We start from the raw sequence: 17,658 nt of genomic DNA, 5'->3' as shown, positions 1-17,658 counted from the left end.
TAAAGTACTGTTGCAAAGGTGATATCAGAATAAAAGCATAAACGTGTCTGCTAAATTGACTGCAGTATATGCGAAATTGAATGCCCAAGAATGAATTCGAATGAACGAGCGCAGCGTATACGTGATCACGTGACTATATCGTGCTAAATTGAATGAACTATTTGCAAAATGGTGCTTGTCTTACGAATTTGAACTGAAAAATTGCTGATTCGAATGATGTGAAAGGTAATTTGAATGCTCCAAAATGAATTTGATTGAAAAGCTTATAAAATTGAAATACCGAACATGCCGTCTAGGCCAAATTGTGCTAAATTGAATGCAGCAATTAGGAATTGGACTGAAAAAAGTGCGAAATTGGCAGGGAAAACCTATAATATACGAAAGTCCACATGCGTACTTTTTCAGAGCAACATCATCACAGCACAACGCACAATTTATTTCACAGCACGTCCTATTCATGACCTCTGTTCACTCAGTATGTGGCAAGATTCATAAAGTACCTTATGATAGTTTATTTGTTTCTTATTGCAACATTTAAGTAAAGTCATATATCTAGTAAAAGCTATACCTATGAATATGGTTCCAAATTGCATTCCAAATATTTTCAGTAAACTTTACTGTATAAAGTGTTCCCATACTAGTGTACATTCAACATGAAATTGCTTTATATCTTTAAACCTCTTTCTTATATCTAAAAAAAAATCATGTTGATTTTCAAGTACGTATAATTTATATAGGCAACCATGCCGAAACTTCATCAGTTCTTATATAACTCTATTTTTATAATTTCTCTGTATATAAATGTATTTTTGTCGATTTTTTTTTGTGATTATGTAACTGTACTTGTCAAGTGTGCTTTTTACTATGTAAGATGTATTTACATGTTTTCCGTATTGTCCTTTGTCTTTGCCTTGTACCTCCTGTTCAATCCAGGAGACAACCTAGGCTTATCATGAAACATTGCTTATTGATATAGTAAGAATGTTGAACAACACACTGGAATGGGAAAACAATATGGAACTGAACTAAGCTCAAGGTCCAATCCGGTTGGCCTCAACGTTTGATCTTTAATGTTGCAGAGCGAAACATTTACAGAGAGGATATCTACGTGTACTTAGGGAAGTGAGTGGTCTTCCTATTCAACTAGTTTTCCGAACTGCGCGTATAATGTTGACTAGTATATACGCCTCTTTGTTGCGTTACAGTATCTAGTTTGAGAGACGGAGAAGAAACCGACAAAATTGCGCTCACCCGCCAGCTTAGGACACCATGGGATCTTATTTGCAACGGTAAGAGTTTTCATTGCCATCCTTATCACTCTTGAGATGTATACTGCTCGATTATTATAACGATATTGTGCAACACAGTCAAATGCTTCCAATAAAGTCATTTCATAATAGATTTTTTTTCCTATACAATGCTGATAATTCTACAACTTTTTTTTTATATTACATCCTTTATGAGCTACAAATAATAAGCTGAAGTTATAAAATGACGAAAGTTATTGAATATGTATTTTTCATGATTCATTTTTATTGTCACCATGTCATGTATTGTCGTTTATTTGAGCAAGAAAAAAACATACCATGCAATTAATAAAACAGAAAGTATAATAAAACAGTACACATTATATTGGAACAGGACATTAAGGAAGGAACATGCTCCACAGTGCTGGTCTGGGCTTTTCAAAAGCAATGTGACTTGCTGCTGCTCCGAATCATGTCAGCCCAATATATAGCATTAAGAATCAATCAAAGCACATACAATCAAGCCCTTAACACAAAAGGTATCAATATGAAAGTCATCTGCCTTTGAATACAGAAAATTGAATAAATTGTTATATTCATTATATATATAGTTATAATGAATAAAGAAAATGAATTCACATAATATAAACATCTCGGACATTTGAAAGCAGCAACCATATCAAGTCCGATATTCTTATCTTGGAAGCTTTCGCTGTAGTGTCGAAGACAACGTCCATGTCGTTGACGATGACGAGCCGTGTGAGAGCAATTCGGACGCTGACGGTGGAGACAAAGTTGCTATTCCTAGACATCTTGGATTGTTTGGGTGCGTCTGGCACTTGGTAAGTTATGTTGTGCCGTTTTTTTAAATGAAGGAAGGAATCCCACATACTCTTCTCAGGTTCAAAAAATTCACAAAGCGTGTATGCATAATATGTATGATTTGTTTTTGTGTTATTGTCTTTTCCCTGTCCTTTCCCTTTTGTTCAGAAAATTTATTTGTTATAGACTTGTTTACCCATTACCACTAGCTATTGCTCTGGTGGGGACTGTATTTTACAAGCCATGCTTTCAGCAGTTTCCTCCATTTCCAACAACATTTCTTTGATACAATGAAGTCACACATAGAATATTGTGATTGTATTGTCTTAACAAAACTATGTTTTCCTTGTCAGAAAACAATGAGCTGCATTGATTTCGTATGTAGTTGAAAATCTTATACTGTACTTTATACTTTTATTGGAAATGAATCAACTGATGTGAAAAAAAGTTAAATGAACAACTTAAACGTGAATGTTGGAGCACTTTAAAAGTATCTGCAAGTACTATGAAAATGAGTTTTATAAAAGGAATGAGGTAACGGCTATCACTTTCTTATCAGATTATAATAATGTTTCAGGGATTGTATAGTTTTGGTCGAGAATTAACTTCAGGTTTTTATCATTTTTTTGTTATGTGAGATAGTGAGAAACCTCTTATGAAATATGAAAGAGCATGTAATTCCATGAGGATTTCAATGTTTATTTGAGGAAAATTGATTTTGAAATGGTTGAAATATCCAATAGAGTGATCCTAATAAAGCGTGGGACCAACATTTTATTACGATCGTTTTGTTTTACTTTGTTTTTTGATGTTTCAGCTATTCCAAACCCGATTTGATTTTTGAAAATAGGTGTGAACACATTTACACCACAGTAGCATCAGTTGGTGTGGTCTCCTATGGACACTGGGCGGGTGTTATACCATTGACATTAACACCAGTAATGTTAAATCAACACCATGCGGTGTCATTGTTGAATGAATTACACCAGCGCAATGTTAATCACCAGCTACAGTGTCATATTAACTCCACGAAGTGCCAGGTGAACACTTTTCAACACTATCACAACATACTTTCTACACTTGTGGGTGTGGTCCTCTATTGACACTTGATCGGTGTCAGATTTAACACCCATTGAGTTAGATCTAACAGTCTGATAACACCGATGTTTTCGCAGTACATACCACAGTGCAAATGATTGTCAGCATGTTCGTGGAGAAAACACTCATCGTTTTGGGGTTTTTTTCGCAGTAATTGGGGAAAAAACGTAATATTGCTATATGATCATCATGATCATTTTCATACAGTAGCTGTGCCTGAAATACCGAACGGTGTTTTATGCAGAGCAACATGGTTTGACAATGTAAAGCAACGTTAATCAATATAACAGCGATAGTTGTAAGATGAAAACAATCATTTACGCATTAAGGGATGATGATTACATTAGCGTCCACATGCATACACTGTACAATGGCTAACAATTATCAATTAACGCATTACAAGACATTTTCAAATCGCGAAACGAAAATCACAAGGATTTGGTCGGTTTTTGTTTTTCGTTTTGATAAATAACATTTCATGTGGAATATGATGTGAGATTACATTAATATGTTGTGTGTCAGGGTGTGTGTGTGTGTGTGTGTGTATGTGTATGTGTCCGGTTTTTTCTAATTGTTACAGTTTCTTTTTTTTTTCCATATTCTACTTACCATCCATACAGATTGGAACAATTATCGGAACGGGTATTTTCATCTCTCCAACGGGCGTCCTCCGGGGTGCCGGTGGGTCCGTTGGAGTGTCGTTCCTGCTGTGGATAGCCTGTGCTGTGATCAACGTTTGTGGCGCCCTGACCGTGGCGGAACTCTCAGTGGTCATGAAGAAATCAGGGGGTGACTTCACGTTTATCCTCCAGTCATGGGGCCCCCTGGTGGCCTTCGTCCGACTCTGGGTGATGGTATTTCTCATTTCTCCAGCATCAACGATCTTACAGGCCCTGGTCATATCCAAGTACATCCTCACCCCATTCTTTCAGAACTGTCTGACCGGCGCACCGGCGTTGTCCATCCGCCTTCTCAGCGCCTGTTGGATTTGTGAGTATTTTTGGTTGAGACTTGACTTCAGATTTCTAACTTTTTTTGGTGAGGTAATAGGAAAGCTCTAATAAAATATATTAAAAACAGAATGTAATTCCAAGAAGAATTCAACGTTTATCTGATGGGAATTGGTATTGAAATGGCTGAGATATCCAAAGCAAAGCGATCCTAATAAAAGGTGGAACCAACCTGTTATGACGATCGCTCTGTTTTACTTTGTTTTTTAGTATCTCAGCCATATCAAAACCGATTTTCATCAAACGAACTTCTGAATTCCTCATGGAATGGTATGCTCTGTAGCATTTCATAAGTGGTTTCTTAGTATCTGGCCAAAAGTTAATAAGCTCAATCTTCATCTCCACCCATATTGTACTATCCCTTTAAAGTATCTGCGAGTATGTATGACATTGTCAAGTTTTGAAGATAGCATAGTTATCTCATAAATTACTTATTAAAGGGGCCAAACCACGACAGAGATTAAACCATAAGCTCAAATTGCTCTCCTAGCATACACGGCTGAATGAAAGAGATTCAATTTAAGCCGTATACATAAGTTCTATTGTGACGTTGATGCACATCAAAATGAATGGTGGCACTTGGGACTACCCACTATTAAAGGACAAGTTCACCTTCATAAACATAAGGATTGAGAGAATGTAGCAATATTAGTAGAACACATCATTGAAAGTTTGAGGAAAATCAGACAATCCGTTCAAAAGTTATGAATTTTTGAAGTTTTTGTGCAGTAACCGCTGGATGAGAAGACTACTGCAGTGTATGTATAACTTAGATGTCACATGCGTACAACAATATAAGGAAAATAAAAAGGGAATTTCACAAAATTCCATCTTTTGACAAAAGTTCATATTCCCCTGACTCGTTACCGACAAATGTTATGAGTAATATTATTCCCCCCGCCTTTAGAAAGAGGCAAGTCAAGTGCTCTTTTATTATGCGAAAAAAAGTGAAAATAGGCCTATGTTGAATTTTCTTTTACATTTTCTTTATACTGTTGTACGCATATGACTTACAAGCTGTAGTAGTCTCTTCATCCAGCGGTTCCAACACAAAAATTTCAAAAATTCATAACTTTTGCATCGATTGTCCAATTTTCCTCAAACTTTCACTGATGTGTTCTACTATTATTGTTGCATTCTCTCAATCCTTATGTTTATGAAGGTGAACTTGTCCTTTAAAGGGAGAAGACTGTTATTTCTCGCTTTATTTTATGCTTAATGCTACGGTTCATTGGACATGTTGAATAGGAATAACAGTCATTCGTTCTAAGAGCGTGTGGTCTCTACAGCTATATAAACACTAAGCAAAAAATAAAGTTCCCTCTAACAAATCAAAACAAATCGCTGTAATTTCTAAAATCAGGAAACCTTGAGGAAATCGAAACAGAGGGGCAAATAGCTGCACTTCCAAGCTACCTTTCATGGGCATTTCGGTGGTCACGTTTCAGAGAGCACACCCTTAAGGCAAAATGGTCACTTCTTGAAGTTCACAAGCCCTATTTGGTAACTTTGAATCTATATCGGAACAGATTTCAATTTTCCAGAATAACAAGGCATGCGACGTACAATGTAAGTGCTTCCTATCATACAATATGACTTGTGGGGAAACTTTCATGGTTGAGTGATCACGGGGTAAAAATGACCAAATAGCAGTATGGTCATGTTTCCCGTGGTACATTATTTGTTCCAACGGATGGAATTTATGTTTAATCAAACTTGGAAAGCTAACAGCGACTTTTGCACACAATAGTCGTCAATTCCCTGTTGGATGAGCACATTACAAGACAAACAAAGATCATGCTGAAATTATGCAGTAAGTGGTGTTTTGATTTTGTGCACTTGCATCAACTGAATGACATTATGTTTTTTTTTCATTGTCTTTAGTGCCGATGTGCATGTACAGTGATCCTGTGGCATTTCCTTCATGGTGTCACGCTTCAATGAGCACGTAGAGTTGGAAAACCATTTTACCCTAGAAATGGACCGAATTCAGTTCCTATGTTGTGTAGATTTCAAAAGACTTTGTATAAGGATTTGAAACTGCCACTATTATAGGAACGGTTTGGTGGTAAATTCTTGCTTCTTGGTGACCTCAATATAGGCCTATCTAGTAACTCATTGTGGCATGAACACACGCTGTCAATACAATAAGTGCTAAATTTCAACATCAGTTTTCATCATTATCAAATGCTTTCGCAGTACATGTATAGGGAAGCAGATGTTTGATATAGCGTCGACCCCTATATGACTGAATGACCTCAGAAAATAAATCCAATCGAAAATTTCATTGAAATTAATATTTCAATTTTGTAGTCAGATGTCCTTACGTCAGTCAGTTATTTTTTTTTTCATTCTATACCTTGTAAAACGCCTTTTTCATTCACAAATCAAAATAATAAATTTTTCAAAAAAGGAAAAATGTCTTGTTCTTGCATCACTGAAAGCAAATTTAATGTCAATTTCGTGTGAGATAGATTATTCTTGATGAAGTTTTAAACGAATTGAATTCGTAATGCTCAAATAATTCATATTGTTTATGAACAAGTTTACTATAGGTAATGTGGGAATGCAGATATTAACCAATGTTCATTATATTATCACAAAGAAAGTCTACAAATATTCAGACATATTGCTTATACAGAAGAAACCTGATTATGTTCATGTCATATGTGTTGAATGTGTTAAATATCGTCCAAGATCCGGGCATGTTTTCTTTTGTCACTCATGTATAAAAATGTGGACATATTATGTCTCCTTACTGCCAGACCATATTTTCAACAACGGAGGGCATTGAAATTTAACAGAAGTGAAATTTGGCACCTTTTCGCTGTTTGATAATGCTCATTTTTACCACGAGTTAGTGCATGACTTCAGGACGTCACCAAGAATCGAGATTTTAACACCAAATCAATATCCAGCTGCAAGGTTCCAAGGATTTAATTTGCATAATTGCTCATCTCTGTCCTCGCTGAAGCGTTAGACATTGGGATTTTTATCCAAATAAGATCAGAATAGAAGAATGTTTCAACAAAGGAAATGCCATACGAATACTTATGCACTTACATACCTACACTTGACTTACACACTTGCTATAAACGCAGTGATAATAATGTCATTCAGTTGATTTTCAGTGCACGAAATTAAAGCAATACATATACTACACAATATCAATGTGCTTTCTTTTTTTTTATAATGTGCTCATTCAACCGTGAATTGACACATTGTGTGCAAACATCGTAATTAGCTTTCCAAGACATGAATTCGACCTCTTAAGATAAAATTTACCATGGGAAACATGTCAAAACGCACTCTCTTAAAAAAAATCGAGTGAAAATATTCACTCTTAAAGGAGTGAATACAAAAAAGGGTGAATTTTGAGTGAATTTTGAGTGAAAATGTTCATTTTCACTCGTTTTGGAGTGACCTCAGGGATCACTCCAAAATCTTCGAGTGATCCCTGAGGTCACTCCAAAATGAGTGAAAATGAACATTTTCACTCAAAATTCACTCCAATTTCACTCTAAATTCACTCTTTTTTGTATTCACCCCTTTAAGAGTGAATATTTTCACTCGATTTTTTTTATAGAGAGCAGTATTAGCAATTTTTACCCCGTGGTCACCCAACCGTGAAATTTCGTCCACAAGTCATATGGTACGATATAGGAAGCACATAAGTTGTTTGTTGCTTCCCTTCTTATGCGGAGAATTTGAAAGTTCTTCCAGTATCATTAAATCGAAGTTATGAAATTGAGTTTTCTGATCTTCGAAAGTGACCAGTAGATTTTGCCTTTAGAGTATGCTCACTGAAGCGTGACCGACTGATACCTACTTAATATCACAAACCCGTTATGAAAGGTAGCTAAGAAATACAGCTACATGCAGCTGTATTCGGATTTCCTCAATGGTTCATCCAAATTTAGAAATTACAGCGATTTGTTTTATAGGGGAGCTCATTTTTGGTTTAGTATTTATCAAATGCATGTCGATGCCATCAAGCACTTCAATCGATATTATGTTGGAGGACAGAGCCTCGTGTATGACTATGATGTGTTAGAGGAGAATAAAACCGAAATAATGTGGATTCAGGGAATGCAGCAATATATGTAACATGATGTAGAACATTATCAGCGTAGTTTGAGGAAAATCGGACATACCGTTGTTATAATAACTATATATATTGTGATATTGTAATATTGTAACGTAGTATATGATATTAAATGGTATCATTCCGTTATTGTAATAACTACATATATATTGTGATATTGTAATATTGTAACAGCAATATTAAAAGATAACTTATAAGATATTGTAACATAGTAATATTAAAGGGTAACTTGTAAGATAAACCAATTACTTGATGATAAATGTCTTATCACAGAAAGAAGATATTTAAAAGGTTTTAAAATTCCAACCAACAAAATTCCTACGCAGTTCTCTTTCTTGGTACCGACTTTTGCATCTTATCTCTTGTGCAGTATTTTTCATGGCCGTAAACTGCTTCAGTGTGCGTCTGACATCCAAGTTAGCTGGCATCTTCAGTGTCATGAAGACTTTCGGTCTGGTGTTGTTGATTGTCACTGGTTTCTACAATCTAGCCCAAGGTACCTAGCAATTGGTTCAATGTATTTATTTGGATATATATATATATATATATATATGTATATATATATTATATATATTATATAATATATGTATAAACACATGTTTTTATATATATATATATATATATATATATATATATATATATAGGTAGATATATATAACGGACATACATGTATAAATTATATATATATATATATATATATATATATATATATATATATATGTATATATGTATATAAGCCGATTTTCAGCTAGATACGACCGGATATGCACCGGATGTGCAAACAATTGGTAAAGAATGAGAACCACGCTTACCATTCAAATAATGATTATTAGTCTAAAAGTATAAAAAGTAGACAAAGTAATGCGCATTCAAACTTGCAGTGTACACCTGTGTCGCTAGCCATAGATATAAAAATGTATCAATTTGTTGCGTTCTTTACAACGTTCTCAGATAGCTTCCCTGTATATTCAGTCTCAGCATTGCCAGAAGACCATTGTTTACATCTGAATTAAAAACAAAAAACAAAAAACAAAAAACTTCTGCCTGGAGCCTGTTACCTTGAATCAAAAAAGTCCAACATTGTGCGAAGCAAATCAAACTGTAGGGAAAGAAAAAAAAATCATCTGAAGTAAAAAGTAAAAAGAGTAAAATGGCGTCCGTATGTCGTTCGTCATATTATGATATCAAGTAGCTCTCTCCGTGGTGAATAAGAGAGGACGCTATTAAAAATGTGAAAACTCGGACGACGTGAGATCAATTTTGATTTCGCATGCGCAGAGCATTTTTCCCCTTTCTCTCTGAACATCCATAATATTAACTTTTTTTAGGACACACCGAACACTTTCAACACGCTTTCGAAAACAGAGACTATGACGTGAGACTTCTTCCAACGGGTCTCCTCTCCGGCATCTGGGCCTACTCTGGATGGTAAGCCCATTGCATGTACAATAGCTCGACATCTGTGAAGGAGAGTTTTAAGTTTCGTCACATCATCATGTGGTTTGATTGTTAAAGGGGATGGCAGTAACCGATCAGTGGGAATCAGTGGGAATGCTGAGGGATGATTGTTCCAATCCTTGTGGGATTTATTTAAGAGTACATTATATATCTACTGTTGTGTGAAAATTATTTGCTTCAGAACGGTCTCATATTCAAGTAATGTGCAGTTTAATGTTTCCAGGTTAGCGTGCCTGGTCAGTGACGGGGCATCAATCTGCACATTACTTGAATATGAGACCGTTCTGAAGCAAATAATTTTCACACAACAATAGATATATAATGTACTCTTAAATGAATCCCACAAGGATTGGAACAATCATCCCTCAGCATTCCCACTGATTCCCACTGATCAGTTACTAGCCATCCCCTTTAAATAATTTTTTTTTTGAGGGGGGGGGGATTTCATCAACATATTACAGTTTTGTTTCTGTCAGTGTTTTCCACGGACAATTCTGCTCTCATCAGATGCAAGGATTTCAGTATAGCTTAAAACATTTGTCAGTGACTGACAAGTTTCATGAAACGCTGCCCTGTAATGAATAGTATGAATAAGCGGGATGAAAGCGACTTTCGAAAGTTTCCAGTTCTATGTGATTTGAATATTGAATGACTTAAATACTTTGAGACCTGTCTCTTATTGGCACTAAGGTTAAAATGTAACTGTTGTTTCTTCTTCTCGCTTTTTTTTAAGAAGGGATGGCTCAGATGCTCACAGCATCATGCAACTGGTTTATGTATGAGTTTGAGGGAAGCGTCAGAGAAACAAGAGATAGTTCATTCAAGCAACACATAAGAGATAGTTTCATGACAAATGAGCAAAAGACCCATCACAGTATCACAATTTTCTAGAGCAGACATATTCGTTTACTGGTGTCCGTATCGTGATTTCAGTATTTTGGAGTGTATGAGATTGACTACAAACATGATTACATTATGGTTAGTATTATCATTGTCATTCATTATCATTGTCATGACCGGGAGAGATTGTATTTTCAAGATAACAACTGAACAATATTTTCATCTTGTCTGTCGTTCAAGGAGTATCATAACGACTGTAACAGAGGAGATCAAAAGTCCAGGAAGGTAAGACGCTAACTGCTAGTAGAAAGACTAAAAAATACATAATGGCGTGTAATGTTTAAGTGTGGGTAATCGTAGTATTATAATATGTCACTGTCTCGCTACTCTGTCATGACACACAGATTGTCCTTTATTTTTCTTATTGACACACCCTTCTACCAGTGGCGTATCTAGGGAAAACAGAGCCCGGGGCAAGCGCGAAAATTGCGCCCCTTATTTTGGAAAAAAAGTGTTCAACCCCAACCCCATCCCGGTAGGGACTTTAAACAAAGTCCCCATGATATGCCTTTTCAAGCACTTAAAGGGAACGCAAACCCAAAGAGCAATGTGGATTGAGTAAAAGCATTCACATTAATAGAACACATCAGTGAAAGTTTGAGGAAAATCGGACAATCGATGCAGAAGTTATGAATTTTTAAAGTTTTGGTGCTGGAACCGCAGGATGAGGAGACTACTCGAGGTTATGACGTATGAGTGGACAACAATACAAAGAAAATATAAAAGGAATTCCACCAAAAAATCACTTTTATAGCAAAATGAAAGAGTACTTGACTAACCGCTTTCAGAAAACGGGGGAATAAGTGCTACCCGTAACATATGTCAGTATCAAGTTGATGGAATGTGTAATTTTCATGAAAAATGAATTTCTATTGAATTCCCTTTATATTTTCTTCATGTTGTAGTCCCTCTCATACGTCATAACCTCTAGTAGTCTCCTTACCCAGCAGTTCCAACACCAAAACTTTAAAAATTCATAACTTTTGCATCGATTGCCCGATTTTCTTCAAACTTTCACTGATGTGTTCTACTAATGTTACTGCTTTCACTCAATCCACATTGTTCTTTGGGTTTACTTTCCCTTTAAAAGGGGTCTTTTGAGGGTGATTTGAATGTAATGAATTTTGATAAATTTTGGCGAGCGAGCACAGCGAGCGAGCCTAAAATCTTTGTATTTCAGCTTACAAATCATGGAATTCTTGTCATTTTTTTTTTGCTTATCAAATCTTACAATTCTAATCAAGATATAGTGACGGCCTTATCAATGCTTATAGATAACGATTTATACCAACAAACTGAGGACTTTAAAAAATGCTCTGAATTAGTACGCGCGAGTGAGCCGACATTATATTTCCGCGTCATCATCACGTTTTGTTCTTATCTCTTTTTTTTTACATAAATTTTGGCGAGCGAGCGCAGCGAGCGAGCTGAATTTTTGTATTTCAGCTTACAAAACGTGGAATTCTTGTCATTTTTGCTTATTAAGTCTTACAATTCTAATCAAGATATAGTGACGACGACCTTATAGATAACGATTTATACCAACAAACTGAGGACTTGAAAAAAGACTCTAAATTAGTATGAGCGAGTGAGCCGAAATTTGTATATTTCCGCGTCATGGTAACGTTTTGTTGTTATCTTTTTTTATTTGTTTTTTGCCCCCCCCCCCACCCCGTATGTTCGAAACCGTTGGCGTCCTCTTTTGATCCAATCGGCGGTCGCTTCAGAACGAAAGAAATTGCAGCTGCTGCTCCGTGTAACATTTTGCCTGCTAAATATAAAATGACATGTGTGAACACAATAAACATTGTTATTTTTTCATTATCACGTTTCGTTCTTACCTTCTTTTTTAATATAAATTTTGGCGAGCGAGCGCATTTTGTCCGCGTCATCATCATGTTTTGTTTTTATATTGTTTGATTTGGTTTTCTGTCCCCCCCCCCCCCTTCCATGCCTTCCTGGCGAGTTTCTTCTTCTTCTTCTTCTTTTTTCTTCTTCTTCCTCGTTTTTTTATTTTTTCGTCTTCTTCTTCTTCGTTTTTTTCCGTTTTTTGCGCCCCCAAGGAGTGGCGCCCGGGGCACGTGCCCCATTTGCCCCCCCCCCCCCATACGCCACTGCCTTCTACACATCCCTCTTACAAACCTGGAATGATGAACGCCCAACCTTCCTTGTTACCCATTAATTCTATCCTGTAATGTAATGTTTAGAACAACCAAGAAAACTCTTATGCTATCAGAGTCATAGCAACTTTATGGCACTTACGTCTTCTCTCAGTCCCAGGTGATGTAAACGCAAAACAAGGAGTGATGGGCTGGAATTACCTATCATCAAAAATTGTTGCAGCACCATCTATGGGAGCCTGTCGTAATCGACTGACGGTTGATTGCTGTGACTAGTCTTTGCCTTTTCCTATTTGCTATGCATGTATCATAACAATTTAGATGATACGCGAATGGAAGCAAATTGTAGTAAGCACATCGCACAATCTGCAGAAATTAGTTAATTCAGTTAATTGAATGACGTAGACGTACATCAGAAGAAAATGGAAGGAGAAAGCCTTGACGATATCTCCTTGACTCGATTTTTTTCTCCGAGTAGAAACATCCCACTTAGTATCGTCACAGCGATGTCGTTGATCACGGGAGTCTACCTCCTGGCAAATGTCGCCTACCTGACCCTTCTCTCCGCGGAGGAGATTCTCACATCTGACGCCGTCGCAGCGGTGAGAAAAGACTGAAAGAGGAATGAATCTGCACACACACAAAGTATAGATTGTTTCAAAGGAAATATCACACCAACAGGTCACTGACAGGGGTCATTCAAAGTTGGATCGAAATCGGCAAAGATTCCGCAAGAAAGGTTGGAACAATCTGATGAGAATCAGTGCATATATTTAGTGGAAATCTTGAAGTCATTGTGGTGATATGGCACTGCTGCCAACTTCCACAGAATGTATAATTAGAAATTTACAATAATTATTGTTGGCGAAAAATAAGTTCGAAGTAAAATTTATATGTATCTGTGAAGAACTCATCCTCTCCTCATTTAGGATGCGTGACGAAATGATTTGATATGTCAATACTGTGCACATATATACAGAGATTCATGAGAAACAGGTAAATGGAGAAATCGTCAAGACAAAACGAATGCAAGCAGGGGCGGATGTAGGAATTCAGTGTGAAGGGGGCGCAAAGCAGTTTATTTACAACTTCTAGGTTTAATCAGCTGATAAGCAACAACAGAAAAGCCTCAACAGGTTATTGCAGGTATTTTCTCGTCCCACTTTCGGGTTTGCACACGCACCCCTTTCAATGTTTTCCTTTTTATTTCCTTTATAAAAAAAACAAAACAAACAAAATTAAAGCGCGCGAGCGCCCGATGCGCCCCCTCCTAGATCCGCCACTAGCAAGAGTGATAAACAGTAAAATTGATAGTTTGAAATCGGACTGACATTGATCTCAAAATCTCTTTGCAGGAGTACAGCGTGCTGGCGCTTGGGCGTTGGTCCTGGTTGATTTGGGTCTTTGTCGCAATGTCCGCGATGGGTAACCTCAATAGTGGTATGTTCAAGCAAGCAAGGTGAGAGCTAGGATTCTTGATTGCCTTCTTTATCTGTAGATCGGTATACTGTTCTTGCTGATTTAAGTGGTTGAATTGATTTTGCGATTTAAAAAAAAGTTCTACATAGGATTCATCCGTAGATTCTTGGTAAGATATCAATATTGCAAAATAAAACTACACGACATTTATTATAACATTGTTTATTTTAAGATAGAAAACCTTGGAGTACTTTCAATACCGTAATGAAAAAACGAAAAAATGTAACACAGGGATATTCAGTAAAATCATTCTTGAGTTCGATCGTCTCTGTACAAAATCACTGCTGTATGTTTTTTGTTTGTTTGTTTAATCCTATCATTATAGGTATATGATCATCCATTTTTGTTGGCCATTTTTTGTTTTATTGAAACTTGATATAAATAATGGCAAATCTATCATGACAACTGCGATAATGTTCAATCCTAATGATTACAGGCAACATCACATCGTCAGTCACACCTAAGTTGATATTTGTATATGAATTAAAGAAATATTGTTAAGAATCTCGATTCATCTCAATTATCGTTTTACAATGTAGTTTGACACGTATACTTCTTCCTATAGGGTTACTTTCGCAGCTGCGCGGGAGGGCCACTTTCCAGAGATTTTCTCCATGGTTTCGATCCGACGTCTCACTCCTCTTCCTGCCCTCCTCTACTGCCTTTTGTCTCTCTTCTACCTCATCGAGCTCGACGTCATCAATCTGGTCGAGTACGCTGGGTTCGCTGACGCCGTGACGGAAACCCTGACTGTCGCCATCGTCCCGTATTACAGATGGAAGTATCCCGACATGCCGCGGCCATTTAAGGTTTGTCTGAAGTAAAATGTCATGAATGTAGTGTTGTCGATCTTTTCTCTCTTTCTCCCTGTGATGTATTTGATGTGACAAACATACACACACATATACATACGCACACAACCAGAGAAGATACTAAACTGCTATCATGTATAGGATGTAAAGTGCCAGCTTACATAGTAAAGCATATAATAGGCCTAACAATGCAATACTGAGAATCGATGGTTGCAAAATACGCATCAACGATGGCAATAGATACGACTGAAAAAGAGATCGGTTTTCATGGAAGTGGAACGCCTATCATCTTTATCGTACATGACTTCCCATATAATTAGACTTCGTTTACGTACTTTATAACCAATTAAAGGGCGACGACACCACGAGATTTCGATGTCATTTTTTTTTTCATCGTTATATTAGGCGTGGTCAGACTGGCAAAAGATCGAGATGTATAAAGATCGCGATCTTAAACTTCTCGATCTTTTGCCAATCTGTCCGCGCCTGATGTATTGTTTAAACTTTGAACTCACATTTCATAAGCACTATACTGTTTCTTTAACTGCCGCTTTCAAACGAAATCCACGGAAGTTTGCAGCTTTTCAACATTGAAAAGCGCGAGAAGTCTGCACCCGATTGACAGCCAAGAGTCCAAAAGCTCACGAGTCATACCGCCCACGAGCTACACACTAAGTAAACGAGGCCCACAAGCTCGACATCAAGCAATATAGGCCCAGGATGTAATGTCGCACTGGTGGGCTTTTATTTTTTCCTCTGGTGTCGAGATCGTTCATGAATGGACCTTATTAGCTCATTGTGCCTTTATAGCTCAGGGGCCCGTTCTGCTAATAGTGGATGGCTCGTGGACCTATTTTTCTTGGTGTTTAGCTCGTGGACTGTAATGATTTGCTGGTGTACGATTAATGGCTTTTCTTTTTTCAATGTCTAGTGGGTCGTGGGTCGTATTACTCGTGAGTACCGAGCTCGTGGCATGACCCCAGTCATGCAGGCAGCTGTAAAGCGTCAAAAACAAGCAAGCAAGCAAACAAACAAAATAAGCACTGACTGCCACTTAACTCCTTTTTCTCTAACCAGATGATGGAAGTGTGTTTGTGTGTTTGTTCTCTTGTTTCTTTTCAAGGTTCCTCTGGTGATAGCCATTTTGTACTTCTGTACGCTGTGCTTTATAAGCGCAATGTCCTTCTACGCGGATCCTCTGAGGAAGGGGCTTGGAATCCTTGCAGCTCTGGTTGCGATCCCTATTTACTACGCACTGGTGCATCCTAAGTACAGGTTGAAGTGTCTGCAGCCGATCTCACGTAAATACTCGCGCGCACTCAGTTTCTTTGCTCTCTACAGAGGACACCATTTATTTCTGTACTGTTCCATGTCCTTGGAGGTCAGAAGAATGGCATGATCTGAATAATGTATAGGCCTAACCTTAACCATACATCTATTATTATGTATACAATTATCAGACACATAAAAAATGAATGAAACACTGATGCTAAAGTTAAACTTCACAGGGCGTCATATTTCTTCATTAGTGTCTTTATTTTGAAAGCTTCAGCATCAGACCATACTTCACTGTTAGAATGGAATACAGCCATTTGTTTTCATAGTGATCGAGAGAAAAGTCGTTAATGCTTTTTTTTTTTCCTGACAGTGCTCATAAAACTTATATGTTCCTTAATTGATTTTTGTCTTTCCCTATTTCAGGCAAGGTCACCCGCTTTCTTCAGAAGGTTCTCTTGTGCGTGCACCAAGAAAAGAAGACATTTTAAGAAAGCAAAGACGATTTTAAGTGCAATGCCTCCACAATGTTACGATTTTTCATGATATTCCATATGAGTCTTATTGGATTGAGTGTGTATCATCACAACTTTATCACAATTTTGTATCGTAATAATGATGGTGTTTTTAGTGTGTAGAAATGGCATAGGGTAACAACTATAACATGGTACATCTTTACGGGGTTTTATATACCGCATAATAGAAAAGATATAATATTGTTATTGTTTATGATATCTGCAGTAAGAAACAGAAAGGCGAATAGTTACAAATCCTTCCTTTGTTATTACGTTCTTCTCGGGTCGATCAGCCTATATGTCTACTGAAATACATGTATTGTCGTTTTAAGCAATGTGCATTCTAACTAACGATCTGAATTCTCCGGATGATTTTCAAACTTTTACATAATGACCAAGTATAAATTGGTTATACTGGGTGGTTGGTTTCAGAGTTTGTAGTGATTGGGATGAGTTATAGGAGTGTTTTCAAAATTTACAACAAATCACAATGAACAAGGATGATGACATAGCAGCCTAACTATACAAGAATGTATGAGTAGGGGCTGAATGAAGCAGAACAAAAGAAGAAAGCATGCATAAATTTTACACAGGTGAACTTGTTACGCACGTGGTATCATAATGAAATTACATTGCTACATTTCTGAAATATGTGAGGCTCCTATGTCATCATCCTTGTTCAGTGTAATTTGGTGTTGTTGTTTTGTTTTTCTTTTTATGAATTGATATCTCTGCTCAAGGACCATAATAAATTCCACAAATCTATACATTGAGCTGCTGATTTATGTATTACAGGATGTGAAATTATGAAAGTCGT

General features: G+C 36.9%; 1 protein-coding gene across 1 annotated transcript; it reads left to right on the top strand.

The window, feature by feature from the left end:
- The first annotated feature begins 1,269 nt into the window (after positions 1–1,269).
- LOC139712581 (cystine/glutamate transporter-like) lies at positions 1,270–16,817 on the top strand. Its single transcript, XM_071624390.1, has 11 exons — positions 1,270–1,289; positions 1,966–2,089; positions 3,788–4,157; positions 8,653–8,778; positions 9,611–9,710; positions 10,821–10,865; positions 13,239–13,362; positions 14,116–14,219; positions 14,805–15,048; positions 16,175–16,352; positions 16,753–16,817. The coding sequence occupies exons 1-11, from the start codon at positions 1,270–1,272 to the stop codon at positions 16,815–16,817; spliced, it is 1,500 nt and encodes a 499-aa protein (XP_071480491.1).
- The last annotated feature ends 841 nt before the right edge of the window (positions 16,818–17,658 follow it).

Source organism: Diadema antillarum, unplaced genomic scaffold (genome assembly GCF_040938485.1).
Source record: "Diadema antillarum isolate AM-2024a unplaced genomic scaffold, OU_Dant_1.0 seq00001823_RagTag, whole genome shotgun sequence".
Classification (NCBI taxonomy): domain Eukaryota; kingdom Metazoa; phylum Echinodermata; class Echinoidea; order Diadematoida; family Diadematidae; genus Diadema; species Diadema antillarum.
The sequence above is the reverse complement of the archived record's forward strand: the minus strand, read 5'-3'. Positions and strand labels throughout refer to the sequence as shown.